The 20,191-nt window shown below is 64.8% G+C and overlaps 2 protein-coding genes across 3 annotated transcripts; one reads left to right on the top strand and one right to left on the bottom strand.

Moving 5' to 3' along the window:
* The first annotated feature begins 1,009 nt into the window (after window positions 1-1,009).
* Window positions 1,010-2,905, top strand: MTFP1 (mitochondrial fission process 1). Its single transcript, XM_075167085.1, has 4 exons — window positions 1,010-1,098; window positions 1,865-1,992; window positions 2,068-2,300; window positions 2,685-2,905. Exons 1-4 carry the CDS (start codon window positions 1,047-1,049, stop codon window positions 2,758-2,760), a joined length of 489 nt encoding a protein of 162 aa, XP_075023186.1. The 5' UTR covers window positions 1,010-1,046; the 3' UTR covers window positions 2,761-2,905.
* A 5,668-nt stretch (window positions 2,906-8,573) lies between these two features.
* Window positions 8,574-16,032, bottom strand: GAL3ST1 (galactose-3-O-sulfotransferase 1). Of its 2 annotated transcripts, none has more exons than XM_075167083.1 (3): window positions 15,720-16,032; window positions 12,237-12,370; window positions 8,574-10,809 (listed from the first exon to the last, which is right to left on the bottom strand). In XM_075167083.1, the coding sequence occupies exons 2-3, from the start codon at window positions 12,359-12,361 to the stop codon at window positions 9,660-9,662; spliced, it is 1,275 nt and encodes a 424-aa protein (XP_075023184.1). In that variant the 5' UTR covers window positions 12,362-12,370; window positions 15,720-16,032; the 3' UTR covers window positions 8,574-9,659. The 2 variants fall into 2 exon arrangements, with proteins under 2 accessions (XP_075023184.1, XP_075023185.1); XM_075167084.1 differs by lacking the exon at window positions 15,720-16,032 and adding an exon at window positions 13,693-13,773.
* Between the last annotated feature and the right edge of the window lie 4,159 nt (window positions 16,033-20,191).

The following is a 20,191-nucleotide window of genomic DNA, read 5'->3' as shown; positions in this document are numbered from 1 at the left end:
TAACTGCTCCCTGCCCCCCCAGCCCCGTAACCGCTCCCTGCCCCCCCAGCCCCGTAACCGCTCCCTGCCCCCCCAGCCCCGTAACTGCTCCCTGCCCCCCCAGCCCCGTAACCGCTCCCTGTCCCCCCCAGCCCTGTAACCGCTCCCTGTCCCCCCCCAGCCCCGTAACCGCTCCCTGTCCCCCCCCAGCCCCGTAACCGCTCCCTGCCCCCCCAGCCCCGTAACCGTTCCCTGCCCCCCCAACCCCGTAACTGCTCCCTGCCCCCCCAGCCCCGTAACCGCTCCCTGCCCCCCCAGCCCCGTAACTGCTCCCTGCCCCCCCCAACCCCGTAACTGTTCCCTGCCCCCCCAGCCCCGTAACCGCTCCCTGCCCCCCCAGCCCCGTAACTGTTCCCTGCCCCCCCAGCCCCGTAACCGCTCCCTGCCCCCCCAGCCCCGTAACTGCTCCCTGCCCCCCCCAACCCCGTAACTGTTCCCTGCCCCCCCAGCCCCGTAACCGCTCCCTGCCCCCCCAGCCCCGTAACCGCTCCCTGCCCCCCCCAACCCCGTAACTGTTCCCTGCCCCCCCAGCCCCGTAACCGCTCCCTGCCCCCCCAGCCCCGTAACTGTTCCCTGCCCCCCCAGCCCCGTAACCGCTCCCTGCCCCCCCAGCCCCGTAACTGCTCCCTGCCCCCCAACCCCGTAACTGTTCCCTGCCCCCCCAGCCCCGTAACCGCTCCCTGCCCCCCCAGCCCCGTAACTGCTCCCTGCCCCCCAACCCCGTAACTGCTCCCTGTCCCCCCCCAGCCCCGTAACCGCTCCCTGCCCCCCCAACCCCACATCCCGCCCACGTGACCGCCGGTGACACAGGACCCCGCGGCCCGACCCCGCCTCCGCCGCGGGGTCACGTGTGCAGCCAGGCCCCGCCCCCCGCCGCCATCTCGCAGCCGGGCGGAGGCCGCGCCCGGCGATTCCCGCCCTGCGCCGAGGCGTGCCGCGGGGCGGGGTTTGGTGACGCACCCTCAGGGGCGGGGCGGGCTCGTGCGGCGGCGGCGGGAGCGCGCGCCATGGGGGCGGTGGAGCCCGACCTCTACCGGGACACGTGGGTCCGCTACCTGGGTGAGCACCGGGCACTGCACCGCGTACCGGCACCGGCACCGCGCCGGGCACCGGGCACTGACACCCGGCACCGGGCACTGACACCGGGCACTGACACCCGGCACCGGGCACTGCACCGGGTACCGTCACCGCACCGGGCACCGGGCACTGCGTCGGGGACCGGGGACCGGGCACTGGCACCTGGCACTGCACCGGGTACCGTCACCGCACCGGGCACTGCGTCGGGGACCGGGCACTGACACCCGGCACCGGGCACTGCCATCTGTCCTTGGGCACTGACACCGGGTGCTGCACCGGGTACCGACACCCAGCACCGGGTACCGGTACCAGATACCAGCACCGCACACCGGGCACTGACACTGGGTACCGGTACTGCACACCGCACCGGGTAACGGCACCACACACCGGGCACCGACACTGGGCACTGACACCAGTACCGTGCACCGGCACCGATACCGGGCACTGGCACCGTGCACCGGCACCACGCACTGACACTGGGTACCGGGACCAGTCACTGTCACCGGTACTGGCACTGGCAGCCAGTCACAGACACCAGTACCAGCACCGGGCACTGTCACTCGTCACCGACAGCCCAGCCGCCCCGGTGCCAGCGGGGGTCCAAGGTGACCCGGCTGCTCCGAGCGCCCCTGTGCAGGATCCGTCCCTGCCGCCAGTGATCCCTGCCCCCGGGGGCACGGGGACACCCTGGGGGGGGGCCCGGGGACACAGGCGGTCCCCGGCCCCGCTGACCGCCCCCGACCCCCAGGTTACGCCAACGAGGTGGGCGAGTCCTTCCGCCCGCTGGTGCCAGTGCCGGTGGTGTGGGCCAGCTACGGCGTGGCCACCGCCTACGTGACCGCCGACGCCATCGACAAGGGCCGGAGAGCCGCCACCGTGAGTGTCACCCCCCTCCCCACCCCCGGCCGCTCCCCCCCCACCCCCCCGCTGACCCCCCCTGTCCCCCCCCAGGCCCACGCGCAGGACCCCGCGCAGGCCAGGCGGGTGGGGGTGGCCGTGGTGGACACCTTCGTCTGGCAGAGCCTGGCCTCGGTGGCCATCCCCGGCGTCACCATCAACCGCCTCTGCGCCGCCTCGCTGGCCCTGCTGGGCGCCCTCACCCGCTGGCCCCTGCCCCTCCGCCGGTGGACCACCACCGCCCTGGGGCTGGCCGCCATCCCCCTCATCATCACCCCCATCGACAGGTGAGGGGGGACACGGGGACACCCCCTCGGGGACAAGCGGGTGCCACCCCCCCCCCCATCCCTGCATCCCGCGGGGCAGGAGCGCTTCTCCTCTCAGGGGAACTGGTCCCAGTATGGGCCTGGGTGGGGGGAGCATGGGGTGACCGGGGGGGGGGGATCCCCACCCCAAAGGGGCTTTGCCGGGGTCCGGCCGGGACGCGGCGATTAGCCGGAGCCGGGCGCTGAGCCGGGGATTAGCAGGGTGAGGCTGCGCTGAGCCTGGTTTTGGTTGGGCTGAGGCCTGGGTGACATTAGGGCCGGGGTCCCAGGGGGATTGGGGACAGCCCAGCCCCCCCCCCTCGGCACGACCCTGCTCACCCCCTCGCCTCTCCCCTCCCACCGCAGGACCGTGGATTTCCTGATGGACTCCAGCCTCCGCAAGCTCTACGGGACGCCAGGGGAGCCCCCGGCCCCACACTGAGCCCCCCCCCCCCATCTGGGGAAACTGAGGCACGCTGCTGATTTTGGGGTGCTGTGACCCAGCTACTGTGAACCCTCGCTCTGGTGGTGACCCCGGAGCGGCCACCCTGCCCCACGGCTGGTCCTAATAAACCATTTCAAGCCTGACCCCATGCCCGGTGATGCTTGAGTACCGTGGTGGTGCTGGAGCTGGTGGGGACCCACTGCCATGTCCCCTCCTGGGGGACACATGTGTCTAGTGGGGTCCCATGGCATCTCTACCCTGGGGTGGGGGAGGTCTGTGCACACCCAGAGCAACCCTGATCACCCCACCACCACCCCCAGGTCCTAGCTGGAACCCCTCCATCCCTCCACAGCCACTCCCAGCCTCATGGGACATACTGGGGACTGTCCCCAAGGAGCTGCCACCATGTCCAAGATCTTCAGTGGTGCCTCCAGGGACCCAAATCCCCCCACCAGGAGCCACCAGCTCCAGCACCACAGGCTGGGGGCCGTGCCACCACGCCTGGAAGCCATATCTCCTGGTATGAGGAGGTACCATGAGGAGATGTGGCTTCCAGGTATGGTGGCACATCCCCAGCCCATGGTGGCTTCCACGTGATACCACCAGGAGAAGCTTTAGAGAAAAGAAAACCACCTTTTATTGGGGAGGAAGGGGGTCACTGGCTCACGCCAAGCCCTGTGCCAGGTTGCGGTAGCCTGGACCCACCTCACACCCTTTCTCCGGCTCCCTGGGGACCAGGGCCTCCACCACGCTCTGCAGCTCAGCATGGAAGGGACACTGCCGCCTCGGCTGCCGCCGTCCCCGCCGGCGCCCACCCAGGCGCCAGGCGGCCAAGGCCAGCCCCAGCAGACCCCCCACCAGGGCGGCTGCCACCAGGGCGCTGCCCACCAGGGCCAGCCCGGCCAGCAGGAACCTCTTCACCGTGTGGCACGGCGCTGGGGACGGAAAAAAAAACCAAACCCAAAATAGGGGGTTCAGATGTTGCTTCGGCACCTGGGGTGGTGGGTTTGGGGCCATGGGGTGATGTTTCGGGTTATCCGCTCACCTTCATACCATGGCACCTTCTCCTTCTGCACTAGGAACGGTCCAACCGTCTTCCGGTGGAGTGTCCCCTCTCCCGGGAACCCTGCGGAGGACACGGCCCGTACAGCCTGTCCCAGTCCCAGGACCCCCCAAGATCCCAAAGCCACATGGGGCCACCACAGCCCAGTGCCTGTACCTGGCAGCTCTCTGGGGAGGGTGTCACCAGGGGGACAGCCGGTGTCACAGCAGTGGCACAGGGTGCTCCGGGAAGGGTCCTCTGCATTGTGCCAGCTGGGAGGAGAGGACAGAACTGGGGGGGAGAGGTCTGGGGGTCCCCAGCCTCCACCCCAAGACCCACATGGTGAAATGCCATCAGGTCCCTCCAGCCCTGCAGGTCTTGGCCACCCCAGAGGAGATGTCTCCCAGGTGACACCAAGGACCTTCCCAATTTATCTGCACCCAGAGGGAGCTGGGACCTGTGGTGATGCCACCTGGCTACCACAGGAGAAGAGGTGGCATCCAGACCACGGTGGGGTGGCTTGGTGCCCCAGATGGGTCCCCTTGCCAAGTGGCTTCTGCTCCCAAAGCACCCATGGGTGCTTGGGTCCTGGGGCACCATCAGGGTGTCTGTGCCAGGGCCAAGCTTACCTGGCCGTGGCGTGGCTGTAGAAGCAGGACCTGGCGCTGTGCCCCCGGGCACTGGTGGGGCCCCACGCCGTCAACAGGCAGTGCACGTAGACCTGCCGAGACACCAGCCCCAGGCAGGGCATGCCACCAGCACGTCCTTCCTCGGGGACCTCGCTCTTCTCCCATCCACCCCCACGGGGTGAGAACACCCCAGCAGGATCGCCCAAGAGGGATGGTGCTTTGGGAGTCCCAGGTCATCCCCAGTAGGGCCTCCGTCCCACCACCAAGGACATCACCCCAACCTCACCTCCTCTTCCTCAGGCTCATCCTCCAGCACGGGGGCCGGGATGGTGAGCTGGAGGGCGGACACCCCTCTCCGGTGCTGGATGGACATGCTCCCCAGCTTCTGCCCGTGCAGGCACCTGAGGCAGGAGAGCAACTCAGGGACATTCCCAGGCTGTCTCCAGGCCCTGGACATCCCTCCCAATCAGGACGTCTTGCAGGACCTCGGGGTGCCTGGAGCAGCAGTCTCCACCTCCCGCCCCATGGGCACTGACCCATGGCTGTTCACCACAATGAAGACCCTCCTGGAATGTCCCGGCTGCTCTGAGCTGGTCCCATAGCACTGATCCACGTAGATCTTCAGGGAAATGCCAGGACTGAAGTCAACCCTGGCCTCCAGGCGGACGGCAGAGCCAGGGCTGAAGACCAGTGGCTTCTTCATGGCATTGGGATCCCCTGAAGGAGAAGGGAGGGTGGGCTCAGTGTGACATCCCTGAGTTTATCCCACCACAGATATGGACATCAGACACCACCCAGAGGTCTCTTTGCCTGCCTTGCCACCCCTGTGAGGCAGGTCCCTGCCTGCAGCTCCCCAATTTCAGAGCCCATCTCCTGTCCCTGGAAGCTGAGAGCTGTCCTGGCTTTTTTTGCCCTGGTTTGGCTTCCCTGCCTGCTCTCCAGAGCTACAGCACTTTCCTGGTCCCCCCCATGGAGCCAAGAGGGACCACATCAGCCATCAGACTGACAAGGGGCAGCTGACCCCCAAAAAGCTGATCATGGAGTCAAGCACAGGATGGGGAACATCTCAAAGCACCACCATTCAAAGCCCTGCACCCTCCACAAGACTGGGAGGGATGGTCCTGCAGGGATGGCCACCTTCTCCTGGTGGGCCCTAGTGCTGAGGCCACTCAGGAGAAAGCACTAGGTGCTGATGGTCAAGCACTAGGAGCCTCAGCTGGACCCATCCTGTGGTCTCATCCACCAAAGTTGGCACCCAACACAAGACCCAGAGCACTTACCATCCAGGAGCCTCAAGGTGAAGTTCATGATGGGCTCCTCAGAGTGGGGGTGAGCACGAGCCTCACCAGGCACAGTGGCAGCGGCAAGCGCTGGGGCTGCAGCCCTTGTCCCCATGCCTGAAGACACCACTGAAGCCACCACCGTGTGACCATAGGCCACTGAAGCTGCTGGAGTCATGGTGGTCCCTGCAGCAAGGGGAGGGTTTAGCCAGCGGGGCTGAGCATGCAGCAGCTGGAGCAGCACATCGCAGGCACAGTGAGGACATCTAGGTCCTCAGATGTCCCCAGGACTCCTGGACAGCGGGTGGTACCACAGGAGGAGGGGAGAGCACCCAGGAGCTCAGCGGGGTTTGAGCACATCAGCATGCCACCCCAATCCCAGCTCCCCCAGCCAGGGCCTCCCCTGGTCTTGGCAGCCAGGCTCTGGCGTGGGACCACAGCGGTCACGGTGACAGTGGGTGCTGGAGGAGAGGGTGCTCCACAACCCTCCCAAAATGCAAGGTTAAGCATCCCCAGCCACCCCAGCACCAGGCACACCTGGGAGCATCCCCCAGCACCAGGACCCCAGCCAGGGCTGGGGAGAGGCCAGGAGCTGCTCATAGGATGGGAGACCATTGCCAGCAGCCACCCCACCAATGGCTCTAGTCCCTCCACCCAAATCAGGTCCTCATAGTCCTGCTGGGACCTGGGGGCACAGGGAGCTCCTGGCAAGCCCCCTTGCTCCAAACCCACATCCCCAGAGCACAGGGTCATTTTAGGAAGGCTCCTCTCCACCAAGGGGACCTGCACCACCATGTCCAGGAGGGCACCAGGAACCAGCACCAGGCAAAACCAAGGGGCACCCACCACCCTCCTGCACCCAGACATGGATGCCACCACCCACCTCCCCCAGTAGAACCAGTGGGGAGACTAAGGGGAGCAGCCAGGGGGTCCCAGCCCCACTCACCTGCCACCCCCAGCACAGCCTCACACACCAGCACCCACCAGCACAGCCCCATCCTCAGTGAGCAGCAGCCCCAGCCCCACCGCTCGGGGGCCTTTAAAGACCAGGGCTGGGTGCCAACGGGCCCCAGCCGGTGCTGCCGGGTGTTGGGGATTTGCTTGATTGTCTCTGCAGTCAATCACAGACCCACGTGTGGGGCTTGTCCTACACAATGTCCTGCTCCCCTCGCTCAGTCCCAGTCCCACCACTCAGTCCCTGTCCCATCACAGAGTCCCAGTCCCACCACTCAGTCTGGTCCTGCACACAGTCCTGGTCCTGAACAAGGTCCAGGTCCTGCTGCATGGTCCCAGATCCAGCACTTAGTCCTGGTGCCACCATATTGTTTTGGCCCTGCTCGCAGTCCTGGTCCAACCACTTTGCCCTGGTCCCAGTTGCACCACACTGTCTGGTCTCCCCACTCAGTCTTAGTCCCATGGATGCTCCTGGTCCCACCTCATGGTATCGGTCCCACCACACAGTCCTGGTCCCATCATGGTCCCTGTCTCAGTCCTACACATGGTCCTAGTCCCACCACACAGTTCTGATCCCACCACTCAGTCATAGTCCCATGCATGATCCTGGTCCCACCACATGGTTCTGGTCCCCAATGCACCATCCTTGTCCCATTATGGTCCCACTTGCAGCCCCAGCCCCAGTCCCACCACATGATCCTGGACCCATGGTCCCAGCTTGGTCCCATGTATTGAGAACAAATGCCTGTAGGAGGAGGCTGCTGGGTGCTGGGACGGGGGGACTTCAGCAGGAGGACTTTCCTTCCACCGCTTGGCCCCAGGCAAGTGCAGAGCTGCTGCTCCCCACGCCGGGGCTCGCTGCCAGCCGCTCTCTGGGACAGGCAGCCCCAGGGGCACAGGCAGCCCGGCCCGGGGCAGCAGTGTGGCCACGGCCAGGACAGAGACATGGTGAAGCACATGTGTCCGTGGCTCCTGCCTGTCTCAGATGGCCCCAAAACCCCACCTTAGCCCCCTCTGCGTGGGTTGACCTGGTGGCCCGGGCACAGAGGTACATGGAACATGTCCCCACAGGGACAGCATCCTGGGTGGGCTGTGCAGCCGACCTCCCGCCTTGGAAGGGGCTTTTCCATCCCCCCATCTGCAGAAGCAACCGGTGGCCAGGGTGGGATTTGGCACCTTCTCCCAGCAGAAGACCTCAGCATGTTATGGGCGACACCTGTGGAGCTCAGGGAGGTGCCCCAGGCTCTGTGTCCCCAACGCCCGCCCCGGTGTCCATGGGCAGCATCACACAAAGTTGAGTTGGTGGCCCCAGCGGTGGCTCCAGACTGGCCATCAGGGCTCTCATCCACCCCAGTACCGCTGGTGCTGGTGCTTTGGCTGGAGAAGCACCGGTGCAAGTCCTGGGGCCACCCTTGAAAATGGGGTGCACCTGCCAGCAGCGGAGCTGGGACCTGGTGGCATGAGTGAGTTATGTCACCTGTGATGGCTGTCCCATGGGTCCGGTGTCCCTGCGAAACCAGCAGACCTTCCTGGTGTCACCTGCACACCGTGGGAGTCCCACGCCAGCACCCGGCAGCACAGGCTCTGCAGGGACAGTGGGGACGGATCCAGGTGCCCCACTGGCGCTGGGGGTCTCGTTCCTCAGCGCTGCCCAGGGGGACACGGGGGTCCCCAGCCCCGGGACTGACGGGGAGAGCAGAGCCGGGACCCCGAGGGGCTGCTGGGCCACCCCCCCCGGGCAGAGCAGGATCCGGCCCCCCGGGAGGAGCAGGGACCGGCAGAGCATCCTGCTGCGGCCGCACGGCCCCGCACCGGGAACCGTCCCTCCCACCCGCTGGAGAAGAAGGAGATGGAGAGTGGCTGGACCACCCTTCTATTAAAAACTGCCAAATCTACAATTATCTTACAAAAGTAGAATTGCTTTTTTATTTCTGGTCTTTACAAAGGGAGCAGAACACGGGCTGGGGGGTGGCGGGGGTCCCTTCGCTGCCAGGGAGGCTCAGCCACAGGTGCCACCTCCGTGCCCGGCCAGGGCCACTCTCGGCATTGCCGGTGTCATCCAGCCTGGCCGGGACGCCTGAGGGCTGTCCCCCCCACGCGGGGGAGGGACGGACCCCATCCTCGGCATCCCCCCCGTGCCCAGGGGATGGCATCACTGGGACGGTGGCCACAGGACCCCGCTCCCCACCTCCTCCTCACGCCAGTTCTCACCAGACCCCGTGGACCTTCCAGGATGTCCCCTGTAGGGACCGGGGCCACGGGACCCTCTAACCGGGACGATGGGGGGCTGGGAGGGGACGGATGCCCTTCACCCGCGGGGACCATGAGCCCGTTGATAAATGCCGGGGCTTTTGGGGTGGGTTTTCCATTCTCCAAATGGCTCCGGGTGGCTCTGGGTCACAGCCTGCCACGGACTGACGGCTCTGGGTGGGCTGAGAACGTGCTGCACTCATCACACGCGTGGGCTGGTACCCTCTGGAGTGGTGCAGCAGGCTCCGACACGCAGCCCCAAAACCAGGGTTCAAGGGAAATGGGGTGATTTGAGGAGCCCCTCGAGGTTCGGGTTCCCTGCTGGCAGCTCTGCCCACCCCGGGCAAGGAGAACCCCCCTGGCCGCTGCACGTCCCCGCACTGCCCGACCCACGGCGTGCCTCCAGCGATGGATGGATGTCCTGCTTCCGCTGTGACGAGGCCACATCCTTCACAAATACCTCCTCTGGCCCTTCCGTGGGGAAGGAAGAAGTGGGTCCTGCTGGAAAACACCCCCAAGCCCCCAGTCCTTGACCCCTCAGAGGCAGGGGTGACGGCAGCCCCCCCTCAGGCTCCTGCCCGAGCTGGGGCTCTGCAGGAAGGTGATGGAGGGTCCCCCTGACCATTCCCGGGTGCCGGAACCTCCAGCCAGTTCTGCTCATGTCCAACCAAAAGACACCACAAGTAAGAAAAAGGAAAGCACCTGGTTGTTCCCCGGGGAGAGCAGGGCGCCTGCTGTCCCCTACCACTTCAGGAAGTCCCGCACGCGGCTCCATAGCTTGGTGATCCAGAGGTTGACCCCCAGGTCGGTCAGATACTGGATTTCGGGTGTCAGCATCTTGCGGCACAGCTTCTGGTGCTTCTTGTTGATCTTCTTTTTCAAGTTGTAGCCCAGGATGGACTTCTCCCCCAGCGGCTGCCAGGGTTGCATGGAGGACTCTTGGATGGCACTGGCGTCCACGGGGTGTCCCCCATCGATGCAGATGCTCTTCATCTTCTCGTTCTCCCGCTGCAGCTCAGCCACGTCCTTGGCCATGCGCTCCCTCCCGTAGGCCTCCACCTTACGCCAGAAGGTGGCATTAAAATAGCGGTAGAGCTTGGCGTCGATGAGGTTCCAGGAGGTGGCCTTCTCATAGAGCTCAGGTGTCAGCCGGGAGATGGTGGAGCCCTTGCGGGCGTTGAGCTTGAAGTACAGGACATCCTCCAGCTGCCAGCACAGCAGGTCCTTCAGCAGCACCAGGGACTCGTCGAAGTACTCAAGCAACATGACGAGGTGGAAACGGCGATCTATCTCCTGGATGTGCTCCTCCACCAGCGGGCTGTTGGCGTTCATGTTGTTGTCATAGCCCAAGTCAAAGAAGAGGAGGTTTTGGAGGTAGTGAGCGTTGAACCCGTTGGGGTCGTAGTAGTGCCAGGGGTCCCGGAGGAACTCCGCCAGCTTGTCCTCCCCCGTCAGCTTCCAGGTGAGGGGGATGATGCGCCCAAAGTAGTGGAAAGAGGACTCGAAGAGGTAGGCAGGGTCCCGCAGCACCGTCACGAAGGTGGCGTCCGCCGGCAGGAGCTTGCGCACCTCCTCGTAGTGGAAGCGCATGTGGTTGCAGATGATGTTGAAGCACGCGCCCGGCCGGTAGTGCTGCACCTGGCTGCGCTCGAAGAAGGAGGGGTAGTAGAAGTCATTGCGGCCGTTGGGGAAGGCGAATTTCAAGCGATGCTTCTCCCCGAAGCGGAAGAGGATGTTGAGGATGGTGCTGCTGGCTGTCTTGTGCGTCTTCATGAACATGATGTTCAGCTTGGGCAGGCAGCTTTGTCCCGAGGGGCTGCCCGTGCCGTTGGCCGCTGCCGGCGCCTTGCTGGGGACCGGGTAGGAGGAGCAGGAGGAGGCAACAGGGATCCTGGTGGGGAGAAGAGACAGGACGCCACGGTGAGGGCAGCTTGGCCAATGCTGCCCAGCCACCACGAGGGCTCGGCCATTTTCCTTCCTGGAGGAGCTGGATCTGGGGACGGGTGCTGGACCTGGGGATGGGTGCTGGACCTGGGGATGGGTGTTCACCCCCAGCACCCCCCAGGCTCCCTGGCAGAGATGAGCCCGGCTTTGGGCAGAGCCCCCTTCGCACCCAGCCACCTGCCCAGCGGCACCGGGGCACCCACCCGGCAGGAGCCCCTAGGCGAGCAGGGCAGAGCCCACTGCCCCCAGGAGCCCCCCAACATCAGGTGCACCTCCGAGCCACCAAACCAAGCTCATTCACCCCCTGGACAACCCCAGATGCCAAGAACATGCCACTACGGGGGTCTTCACAGTGGTCAGCCCCCATTGGCATGGGTGCAGCCTGAGCAGGGGGTCCCATCCCTCCCCATGGGCATGGCCGTGGTGGCCCTGGTGCAGGTGATGTTGAGACGTGCATTGAGATGAGCTCTCCGTGGCCGTAACTCCACGGACAGGAGCTGACGACATTCTTGCGAGGTCTGGAAGCTCTCAACCCCTTGTAGGCATCGTGGAGGATCCAGCACCCGAGCAAAGAGGGCAATCATTCTGGGACGTGGCCCTGCAGACGAGCTCGTGGGCCCTCAGGGAGCACCGAGAACAACTTTGTGTGTTATCTGAGATGCCCGGAGCAGGGAACAGAGACCACAGTGTCGAGTGACTTTGGGCACCGCTAATGAAGTTGCAAAGCTGATCCTGGATAACGCTTCCATCTGGCAGCGCGGGGGAGCGCGGGTCAGCACGTAGGTTATGAAACACCCGCAGGAGGATCTCTTTTATTAGCCTAGAGATAAATCTAATGCCAGGAGGGATGGCCTTACCGAGCTCCGGCTTTCGCCGTGAAGGGCAGCAGAGAGCTTTGAACCTACACGTGCCCATCTCTGCGGGTGAGAGTTTACACATGGCAGTGCTCCGGTTGCTCTTGAAGGACAAGCCCTTGATAAAGAGCGCCCGAGTAGCTGCCTCGGCTCTGCCCGCTGCTCCTGGCTGCTGGGGGACGTCTGCCCCGGTGCTTTTCTTTCTCCCAGGGGACATGAAGCTGCTGTGGGCAGGGGGTCTCCTGCAACCCCTTGTCTCCTCCATCCCCCAGAAGCTAAGTGCTGGCTGCCATTTTGCAGCGGGCCCCCCCGGGTGAGCGTCTCCAGCCCCTGGGGGAGTTGGGGTTCGCCTCCCCCGCACCCATGGGACAGGGCACAGTCTCTGACGGGAGGCTGTAGGAAGGGGACGTCTCGGTGTGAAGCCTCCAAAGCCCCGGGACCATCTCGGGTTGGGGGTGCCCAGTGTGAACCAGGGTGGCCGAGCTGCCGGGGGAGGGGGACACGGGGACCCCCCACTCACTCTGTCACGCTGACTTGCAGTGGGGGGACGGCGTAGGAGTAGAGCAGCAGCATGAAGCTGGTCAGGAGGGTCCCCAGGACGAGCCCCTTGCACATGGACCTCCAGTGCTTCCCATGGTGCCGCATCGTGGTCACCTGCGGCCGGCAGAGACGAGAGCCATTAACACCGGGGGACGGGGAAGTGGGGACCGGGGGGACGATGTGATTCAAATGACAAGCAAATAAAGCACGGGAGCATCTCATGGGCGTGGGAAGTCCCGGAAAGCATCCCACTGGGCTTTTCGGCGTTGGCACTGCCGGGAGAGAGGTGAGCCAGTGCCAGGTGTGTGGTCAAAGAGCAGCGGCTCTGCCCGCCCTGCGCACCCTTTGCCCGCCTTCAGAAAACCCAAAGCGACTCCTTGGCCCAACGCAAGAGCAGAGAGGCCGCGGGGCTGGAAATGAGGGGGAGAAAGGAGCTGTGCCATGGGGCAGCCCGGCCGCAGAGCGGGCATCCTCTGCCAGGCAGCACCAGCAGCTCCCCTGGCACCGAAAAATCACCGACGCGGGCAGGAGCTTCCCAAGGGCGGCTGAGATCCCTGTTCCCAAGAAAATCTCTGGGCTGGATCAGGAGCTCCGGCAGCTCGGGGTGTATCAGATGCTGTGCCACCCGCCCAGCGCAGCCTCCTGGCCCCTCCAGCATCACCGGCTGCAAGGGGGCTCACAGCTCCCCTCCGGCCACGGCACCCGCACATTTGGGTGGCTCAGGGTGGGGGCTGGGGGGCCACAGACCTGCTGGGCAAGGGGCTCCGGGGCAGGATGACCCCCCCCCATGTACAAATGCACGTACATACATATACACGCATGCACAATTGCACACGTGCATGCACGCACATGCATACACATAGCCAGAGGGCACATGCACATCCATGCACACAGACATCCATGCACATGCATACACACATGCATGGGCATGTACACGTCGGGACACATGCATCCATGCACACCCATGCATGCACACACACACTGGGACACAGACACACACCTGTGCAAGTTCACGCGTGTGCATGCACACACAGGGGCACACACAGGCACACACACCTGTGCATGTTCACGCATGCACATGCATGCATGGGCACACACGCACACACACGTATGCACTCGTGAATTCCCCCAAGGACACAGACACACTCATGCGTGCCCACACAAGCGCACGCCCACATCTAGGCCCACACAGGGACACAGACACACACGCGCACACACACATCTACACATCCCCAGGCGTGCCCGTGTGTGCCCGAGGACGCAGACATACATGCACGTCTGTGCGTGCACACCCACACTCATGCATGCACACATGCACACGCATCTCACAGACCCTGCAGGCGGCCCCGTCCCCGCGCCCAGCCCCGCCGCCCCCCCCAGGCCGCCCCCCCCCCCGCTGCCGCTCTCTCCCGGCAGCCCCCGTCCCCCGGCAGCACCTGCCCAGCCGCACGCCGCCGCCGCTCGCCGCAGGCCCGGGACGCGGGGAGCACCGGCAGCTCCATCGCGCCAGCGACCGCATTGCAGCAGGGCTGTCCTCTGCGGCAGGACAAGGGGACGAGCCACCCGTGACCGCGGCACCCGCTGCTGGGGGGCTGCGAGCAGAGCCCAGCGGCCTGCAGCAACCCCCGAACTGGAGGGCAAACCTCCGCGCGGCCCCCCCAGCCTTGCACCCCCTTTTAACGGCTGCGGGAGCAGCATCGCCTCCCTGCGCTCCTGCTTGCTCTGGCTGCCCCGGCACCGTCCTGGCTCCCGGGCATCCCTCGCCCGACGCCCTCGGCCAAGGCTGGCCGCACTCCCGGCTGCCTGCTGAATAACACCCTCTACAAATAAGCCACCAGCCCCCCGTGCCGCCGCGGCATCGCCCCCCTAGAGCCTCGTAGCTCCAGCGGATAATTCAGAGAGACGAAACCCCGGCTGGGAGAGCCGTAGTTTACACCCAGATGCATTTTAGACCCCACGTAGCAAAGACCCCCCCCTAGGATGCCTAAGCTAAACCCCAAGCAGAAAGGTTACCCGGCCGGTGTGAAGGGTGCCCAGGGCACGGCGAGCTCGGCTCACTGCTCCTGCCTGCCTCCCCCTCTCTCTGGCCCCCCCTGGGTCGTCTCTTGCCGCTGAGATTTCCAGCTCGATGAATAATGAATGGAAAATGCAACCGGAGCCTGGGGCTGTGGCCGGGTGCTGGGCACAGCTCGTCCTGGCACCCAGTGCGGCAGCCGGGGGGTGCTGATGGGGTGGGGGCGCCTGGTGGCACCCCGCAAGCATGCCCGAGCTCGCCTAAGCGCTCCCTGCCCCGGCCCTGCAGCCCGGCTCGCCGGGTCAGGCAACGCTGGCCACATCCAGCCTCTTCCCAGCCGGTTTTCCGAGCCGCTGGCAAGCGCGGCAGGAACGGCAGGGATTCGGGGGGCGAACAGTGTAACTGTGGGGGGAGCGGGTGACTCTGACCCTGCCCCAAAATTTCAGCATGGGTGCGAAGCCAAGAGGGTTTCGCATGCCCAGGAGCGGCCAGGGTCTGGTCTTACACCGTGGCCGTGATCGTGCCATGGTCACCATCCGCAGTGCTGGCATTGGCACCGCCTGGAAAAGCCACCGGCGAGAGCCAGGCAGCGCCGGAGGGGAGAACTGCCTGCACGGGTGCTGCCGGCCGGGAGCGAAGCTGCATCCCACTGGGCTGTCCTTGCCGCTGTGGCACGGGACACAGCGCTGCCGGCGCTGGTGCTGGCACTGACCCCGCCGAAGCGAGCCAGCCGGTGCCATTAACCCACCTCTCGGCTGCTGGCCTGGCAGGGGACCCCGCCATCCCCCCGGGGCAGCGCAGCACCCGGCCCCACGCACTGGGATGCCAAGAGGATGTCTCGCTCCACCCAGGCTGGCTCCCCTGAGTGGGTCTGGCAAACAGTTCCCAACCCAGTTGCTCTATTGACTTTGCCTTAAACGAGTGGCTTAATTATTAATAGCTCGCCAGGAAAAATGCAGCGATCGAGGTGTTTTTCCTGGGGCTCCCATTAACGCGGAGCAGCCACGGCGCCAGCTCTCAGCCGGTCGGATGAAATTCCCAGCTGGAGGACGCAGCTGCGCCGGCCATTTCCCCACAGGTCACCCCCGGGGATGGCTGGGACCACACAGCTCCGCAGCCTCGTCCCTGTGTCCCAGCAGCTCCCCTGGTCCCTGGGGACATCCCTGAGCCCTGTTTTGGGTTTTCCCTATAGGAGCCATTTCCTTTACAGCCAACCCCTATAGCCGCCATACATGAGGCACATCCACCGGCCGCTTGCTCCTCCCGCCCCCGCCAGCCCACGGCCACGCTCTTTTTTCCACGTGCCCAATTTCACACAGGCATGGTCCTTCCTACCCCCCCGTCCCCCTTGCACACCCCCGTGGGTGCAAACACCCGTCCCCGCATGCCCCCCAGCACCCTGCCCCATAGAGCTGCCCCCCAAGCACCCCGCCGCCCCCCAAGCATCACCTTTTCCTTTGCTTAAGCTGCTCTTGGCGAGCCGTCCCTCTCCTCTCCTGGGCTGGCCGGGGTGCGGGGGGAGCGGGCGGCGCGGGGCAGGGGTGCCGATGCTGCTCCGACATGGAATAAGCTCGTCCCAGGCAGCTCCCCGCAAACGCCGGCTTTTCCGAAGCCTCCCCACCAGCTGCGCCCTTTATGGCATTGCTGGGGTCCTGGCCCCGTATCGCTGGCCTGGGGAGGGGGAAAAAGAGAGAGAGAAATGAGAGCCACTGCCGAGAGGGACGCGGGGCTGCGGCCGGGCACTGCCCGGCTCCCCCGGGACAGCCGGGCCAGGCCCTGGGTGCCCGCTGCCACCCCGAGCCTCCCGTCTCCCCACCCACTCCCGGTGGCACAGAGGAGGCATTCAGCCCGCTGCCTGCTCCCTGCCTGCCTGCTGCCTGCCAGCGCCGAAAACAAGGGGGCCGTTTGTCTCCATCTGCGGCGCCGGCCTCAACGGGGACATTGTCACCGCCAGCCCCACACCCGGCCCCTCCGCTCCCCTGCACTGCCACGCCACCGCCAGCCCCCAGCCTGGCTTGGCCCTGCGAGCCGGCACCCGCGGCGGTGGGAACCGGGGTGGCGGGGTGCTGCCGGCCGAGCGGGTGACAATGGCTGTCCCTCGGCGGTGGCACCCAGCTCCTCTCCTCCCCACGGGTCCAGCTTTCACCAGCCACCATCTTCCTCCCATGGGATGGCTCATGGCCGGGCTGTCACCTCCCGCAGCCGGAGCTCACCTCGGGGTGGGGAGCGCTGTGGCGGGGGCTCAGCCCCGCACCCCCAAACCATCCGCCTGCTCCCCGGGGCGTCCCAGCGGCGCTGTCGGCTCCTCTCCATCCTTCCCACAGCCTCCCCCTGCCCTCCCTCCCCGCCGCCAGCCGTATCTAAATGGCTTTTATGGCCTTAATGACAGCAATGTTTGTGCTCCCCCACCCTCAGCACGGTAACCGCGGAGCCGCTGCGCTGCTGCCAGCCTTCCCCCCTTCCCTGGTCCCACTGGTTGTGCTGGGACTTTGGGTGTCCCCAGGCATCCCACCCGTGGGGGGCTGAGGGGTGCTCATCCTGCGACGACATGGCCATGCCCAGGGGGGTGAGCGGGTGCTGCAGCTGCACTGGGGAGGGCTCGGCACCACCCAGCACCCTGCCTCGGGCATCACGCTGCGGTGGGCAGAAAAGGGGCCATTGTGCACCTGGATCTGGTCCTGGCGCTTCCCACCGCCCTCAAAGCCGGCTCTTTGCTGCTGAAGGCGGTGACGGCCCCGCGCGCTTGCTCGGGCAGCCAAGCGAGCGGTGGCTGCGCCGGCATCCAGCACCCCGGGGCTCGGCTGGCGGTGTAACTGCAGGGCACCCCTCGGCCATGCCTGGTACCCACCCGAGGCTCCGTCCACGACAGAGGTGTTTGGGGTTCAGAGCTCGTCCCCATGGGGCTTGGGGTCACCCTGCCGAGCTCCAGGCAGGCAGGCAGACAGCTATTGCCCCATCACAGGCAGCTGCCACATCCTGCCCTGCCTCGGCGGGACCGGTTCTCACCCCGGTGTTAACAGGCGCAACCCCCGGGCAGCCCCAGCCGGCGCTGGGGGACGAGAAAAGCCAGAATATCCTCTGTCATCGCAAGAAGAGGGACGAGGAACCACCGCCTCCTCGCAGGCGCTCACCCCGCTGGCATGTCCCTGCTCTCCTGGGACAGACACCCCCCGGCGTCGCCAGCCCTGGATAAGGGATCCCAACCAGCTCCCCAAAACTAAAGCCCGAGCCCGTGCTGGCCGTGGGCAGCGGGGAGGAACGGGCACCTCGGGGCAACGGAGAGGAGCAAGCAAGCGCGCAAGCGAGCGCAAGCGAGCACAAGCAAGCGCAAGCACGCGCTCCCCAAAAATCAACACTGGGACGTGCCCGCCTGCCCCCGGGGAGGCAGAGGCTGCTGCCGGGATGGGGACAGGAGACTTGTTCCTACTCGGAGGCAGCGTTAACACCTGAGCGCGCAGCGAGCGCACAGCCCCCCCCCGCCCCCGAGCCCTTATCCCACGTGTTTCCAGTTGCACCCAGCCCTGGCTGGAGTCACGCCCGGGATTTATCGCCCATCTCTCCCCCCCTAACCCCCAGGCCCATTTGTAATGCAGTAATGGCCGCTGCGTGAAATAACCGCGACACCGGGCTAAATAACCCCCCCGGCTCCGCCACCTGCGCTAGCTCCGGCCGCTCGCTTTTCCAGCCCCTTTCTTGGATTCACCCTGGAAACAGCGGCGCGGGGGCAAGGAGCCACCCAGCCCCTCTCCGCGGGCACCTCTCTTAATTCCAGGTTTCCCCCTTTTTTGGGGGATGGCGTTGCGAAGGGTTTCCAGCTGGATGAGGAATGCGGCGACCGGGATGAGGCGGCTCAACGAAGGGATGCTCGTGGCCTCGGGACGCGATGAGGACGAGCCGGGGAGCCGCGATGCCCCATCTCCCGCACCCCATGGGGTGTAAACCATCCCCAGGAGGGCTCCACCGTGACGTCCCCCACCCCCTGTCCCACGTCCCCCCACGGGCAGAGCGAATCGCCCCCCAGATTTGGGGGTAAAAACAAAGCACTCACGTTGAAAACGGTGACCGCCGGGGAAGCGTGCGCCGGAGCTGGGGATCCCGAGGGATTCGGTGAGGGGCCCGAGCGGCTGGTCGGAGGGGCGGGCAGCAGCACCGTGGTGGCACACCCCGTCCGGGCCAGGGCTTGGCCCCGTCGGACACTCGTTGGCCAAGTGCGGCGTCAGGCACCTTTATTGCGGGGAAAAGCTGTCATTAGCGCTGGCGAAAGAGCGAGAACCAGCGGCCGTCGGGGTGGCACGACCGGTTTGTGGTCACCTGGCCCGGCAGCCCAGCGGCAGGACTGCTGCCTGCGGCCGGCTCTGCCTGCCGGTCCCACCGCTCTTTCCTTATCTGCCGCCCCGGCACGGTGCCCGCGGGTGCCCGGGAGCGGGTGTCCAGAGGCTCCGGTGGGGTTGGGAAGCCCCATTCGGGGTCTCCTGCCCCGTGGTGGGAGCCCGGCTCTGGATGCAGCCCCAGGAGCTCCCAGGTGGTCGAACCTCCTCCTTCTCCCAGAGGTGAAGTCAAGGAAGGGGGGGGAAAAGCAAGCAAACAAAAAAAAAAAGGAAAAAGAAAGGCAAAAGCCTCCCAACCCCACAAAGTGAAAAAAAGGGAGAAAAAAAGAGGGGGGAAGAGGGAAAAAGAAAACAAAGAAAAAAGAAAAAGGAAAGAAAAAAGAAAAAGAAGAAAAAAGAAAAAAGAAAAGAAAAAAGAAAAATAAGAAAAAAGAAAAAAGAAAAAAGAAAAGAAAAAGAAGAAAAGAAAAAAGAAAAAAGAAAAAAGAAAAAAGAAAAAAGAAAAAAGAAAAAAGAAAAAAGAAAAAAAAAGAAAAAAAGAAAAAGAGAAAGAAAGAGAAAAAGAAAGAAAGAGAAAGAAGGGCGGGCTGTTATCGGCAGTTCCCATTCCGTGCTGTTGCTCGCTCGCTGCTGGGGGTTATCGACGCCCCGGGCTGGCGGCGCTCGCGGTGAGTTCGCAGGTCACACCTGTGTCCCCACAGGAGCGCCATGAGGGGGCACAGCCTTCACCTTGGCTGGGCTGGGAAGGAGGGTGTCCACCAAAAAACCCCACGAGATGACGCAGCCTTCACCGCAGCTGGGGACAAGGGTGTCCCCGTAAAAGCCCCATGAGATAACCAGTCTTCACCATGGCTGGGGCCATGGGGCCGCATAAAAGGCCCCATGAGATGTCCCAACCTCCACCACAGCCACAGACAAGGTGTCCCCCCAAAAATCCCACGAGATGACGCAGCCTTCACCACAGCTGGGGACGAGGGTGTCCCCATAAAAACCCCATGAGATAACCACTCTTCACCATGGCTGGGGCCATGGGGCCGCATAAAAGGCCCCATGAGATAGCACAGCCTTCACCCCAGCCGGAGACCACATGTCCCCATAAAAGGCCCCATAAGATTACGTAGCCTTCACCACAGCTGGGAACAAGGTGTCTCCATAAAAACCCCATGAGATACCACAGCCTCACCACAGCTGAGACCAGGGTGTCCCAATAAAAGCCCCATGAGATAACCAGCCTTCACCATGGCCAGAGACACGGTGTCCCCATAAAAGGCCCCAGAAGATGACACAACCTTCACCACAACTGAGGACAAGGTGTCCCTCAAAACCCCGTTTGATGGCACAACTTTACCACAGCTGAGGACAAGGGTGTCCCTATAAAGCCCCATGAGATACCACAGCCTTCACCACGGCTGGAGACAAGGGTGTCCACGTAAGCCCCACGAGACGACACAACCTTCACACCCCAACGAGGCCACGCTCACCAAAACCCCACAAAAACCCCACAGCAAGCCACCCCACCTTGGGACACTCCTTCCCAACCTCCAAAACGAGCCAGAAAAGGGAAAAAAAACCCCGTAAATCTCGCACAAAACC

Source organism: Calonectris borealis, chromosome 18, assembly GCF_964195595.1.
Source record: "Calonectris borealis chromosome 18, bCalBor7.hap1.2, whole genome shotgun sequence".
NCBI classification, from domain to species: Eukaryota; Metazoa; Chordata; class Aves; order Procellariiformes; family Procellariidae; genus Calonectris; species Calonectris borealis.
Note: the sequence above shows the minus strand (reverse complement) of the source record. Positions and strands in the feature narration are given on the sequence as shown.

Excerpts from the sequence above, each read along its gene's own strand:
- GAL3ST1 (XM_075167084.1), bottom strand. The coding sequence starts at position 13,758 with ATGGAGCTGCCGGTGCTCCCCGCGTCCCGGGCCTGCGGCGAGCGGCGG. Across the intron at positions 12,371-13,692 it reads GGCGGCGTGCGGCTGGGCAG|GTGACCACGATGCGGCACCA; the intron begins GTGCTGCCGGGG and ends TGCCGGCCGCAG. Across the intron at positions 10,810-12,236 it reads CTGCAAGTCAGCGTGACAGA|GATCCCTGTTGCCTCCTCCT; the intron begins GTGAGTGGGGGG and ends TCTCCCCACCAG.
- MTFP1 (XM_075167085.1), top strand. The coding sequence starts at position 1,047 with ATGGGGGCGGTGGAGCCCGACCTCTACCGGGACACGTGGGTCCGCTAC. Across the intron at positions 1,099-1,864 it reads CACGTGGGTCCGCTACCTGG|GTTACGCCAACGAGGTGGGC; the intron begins GTGAGCACCGGG and ends CCCGACCCCCAG. Across the intron at positions 2,301-2,684 it reads ATCATCACCCCCATCGACAG|GACCGTGGATTTCCTGATGG; the intron begins GTGAGGGGGGAC and ends CTCCCACCGCAG.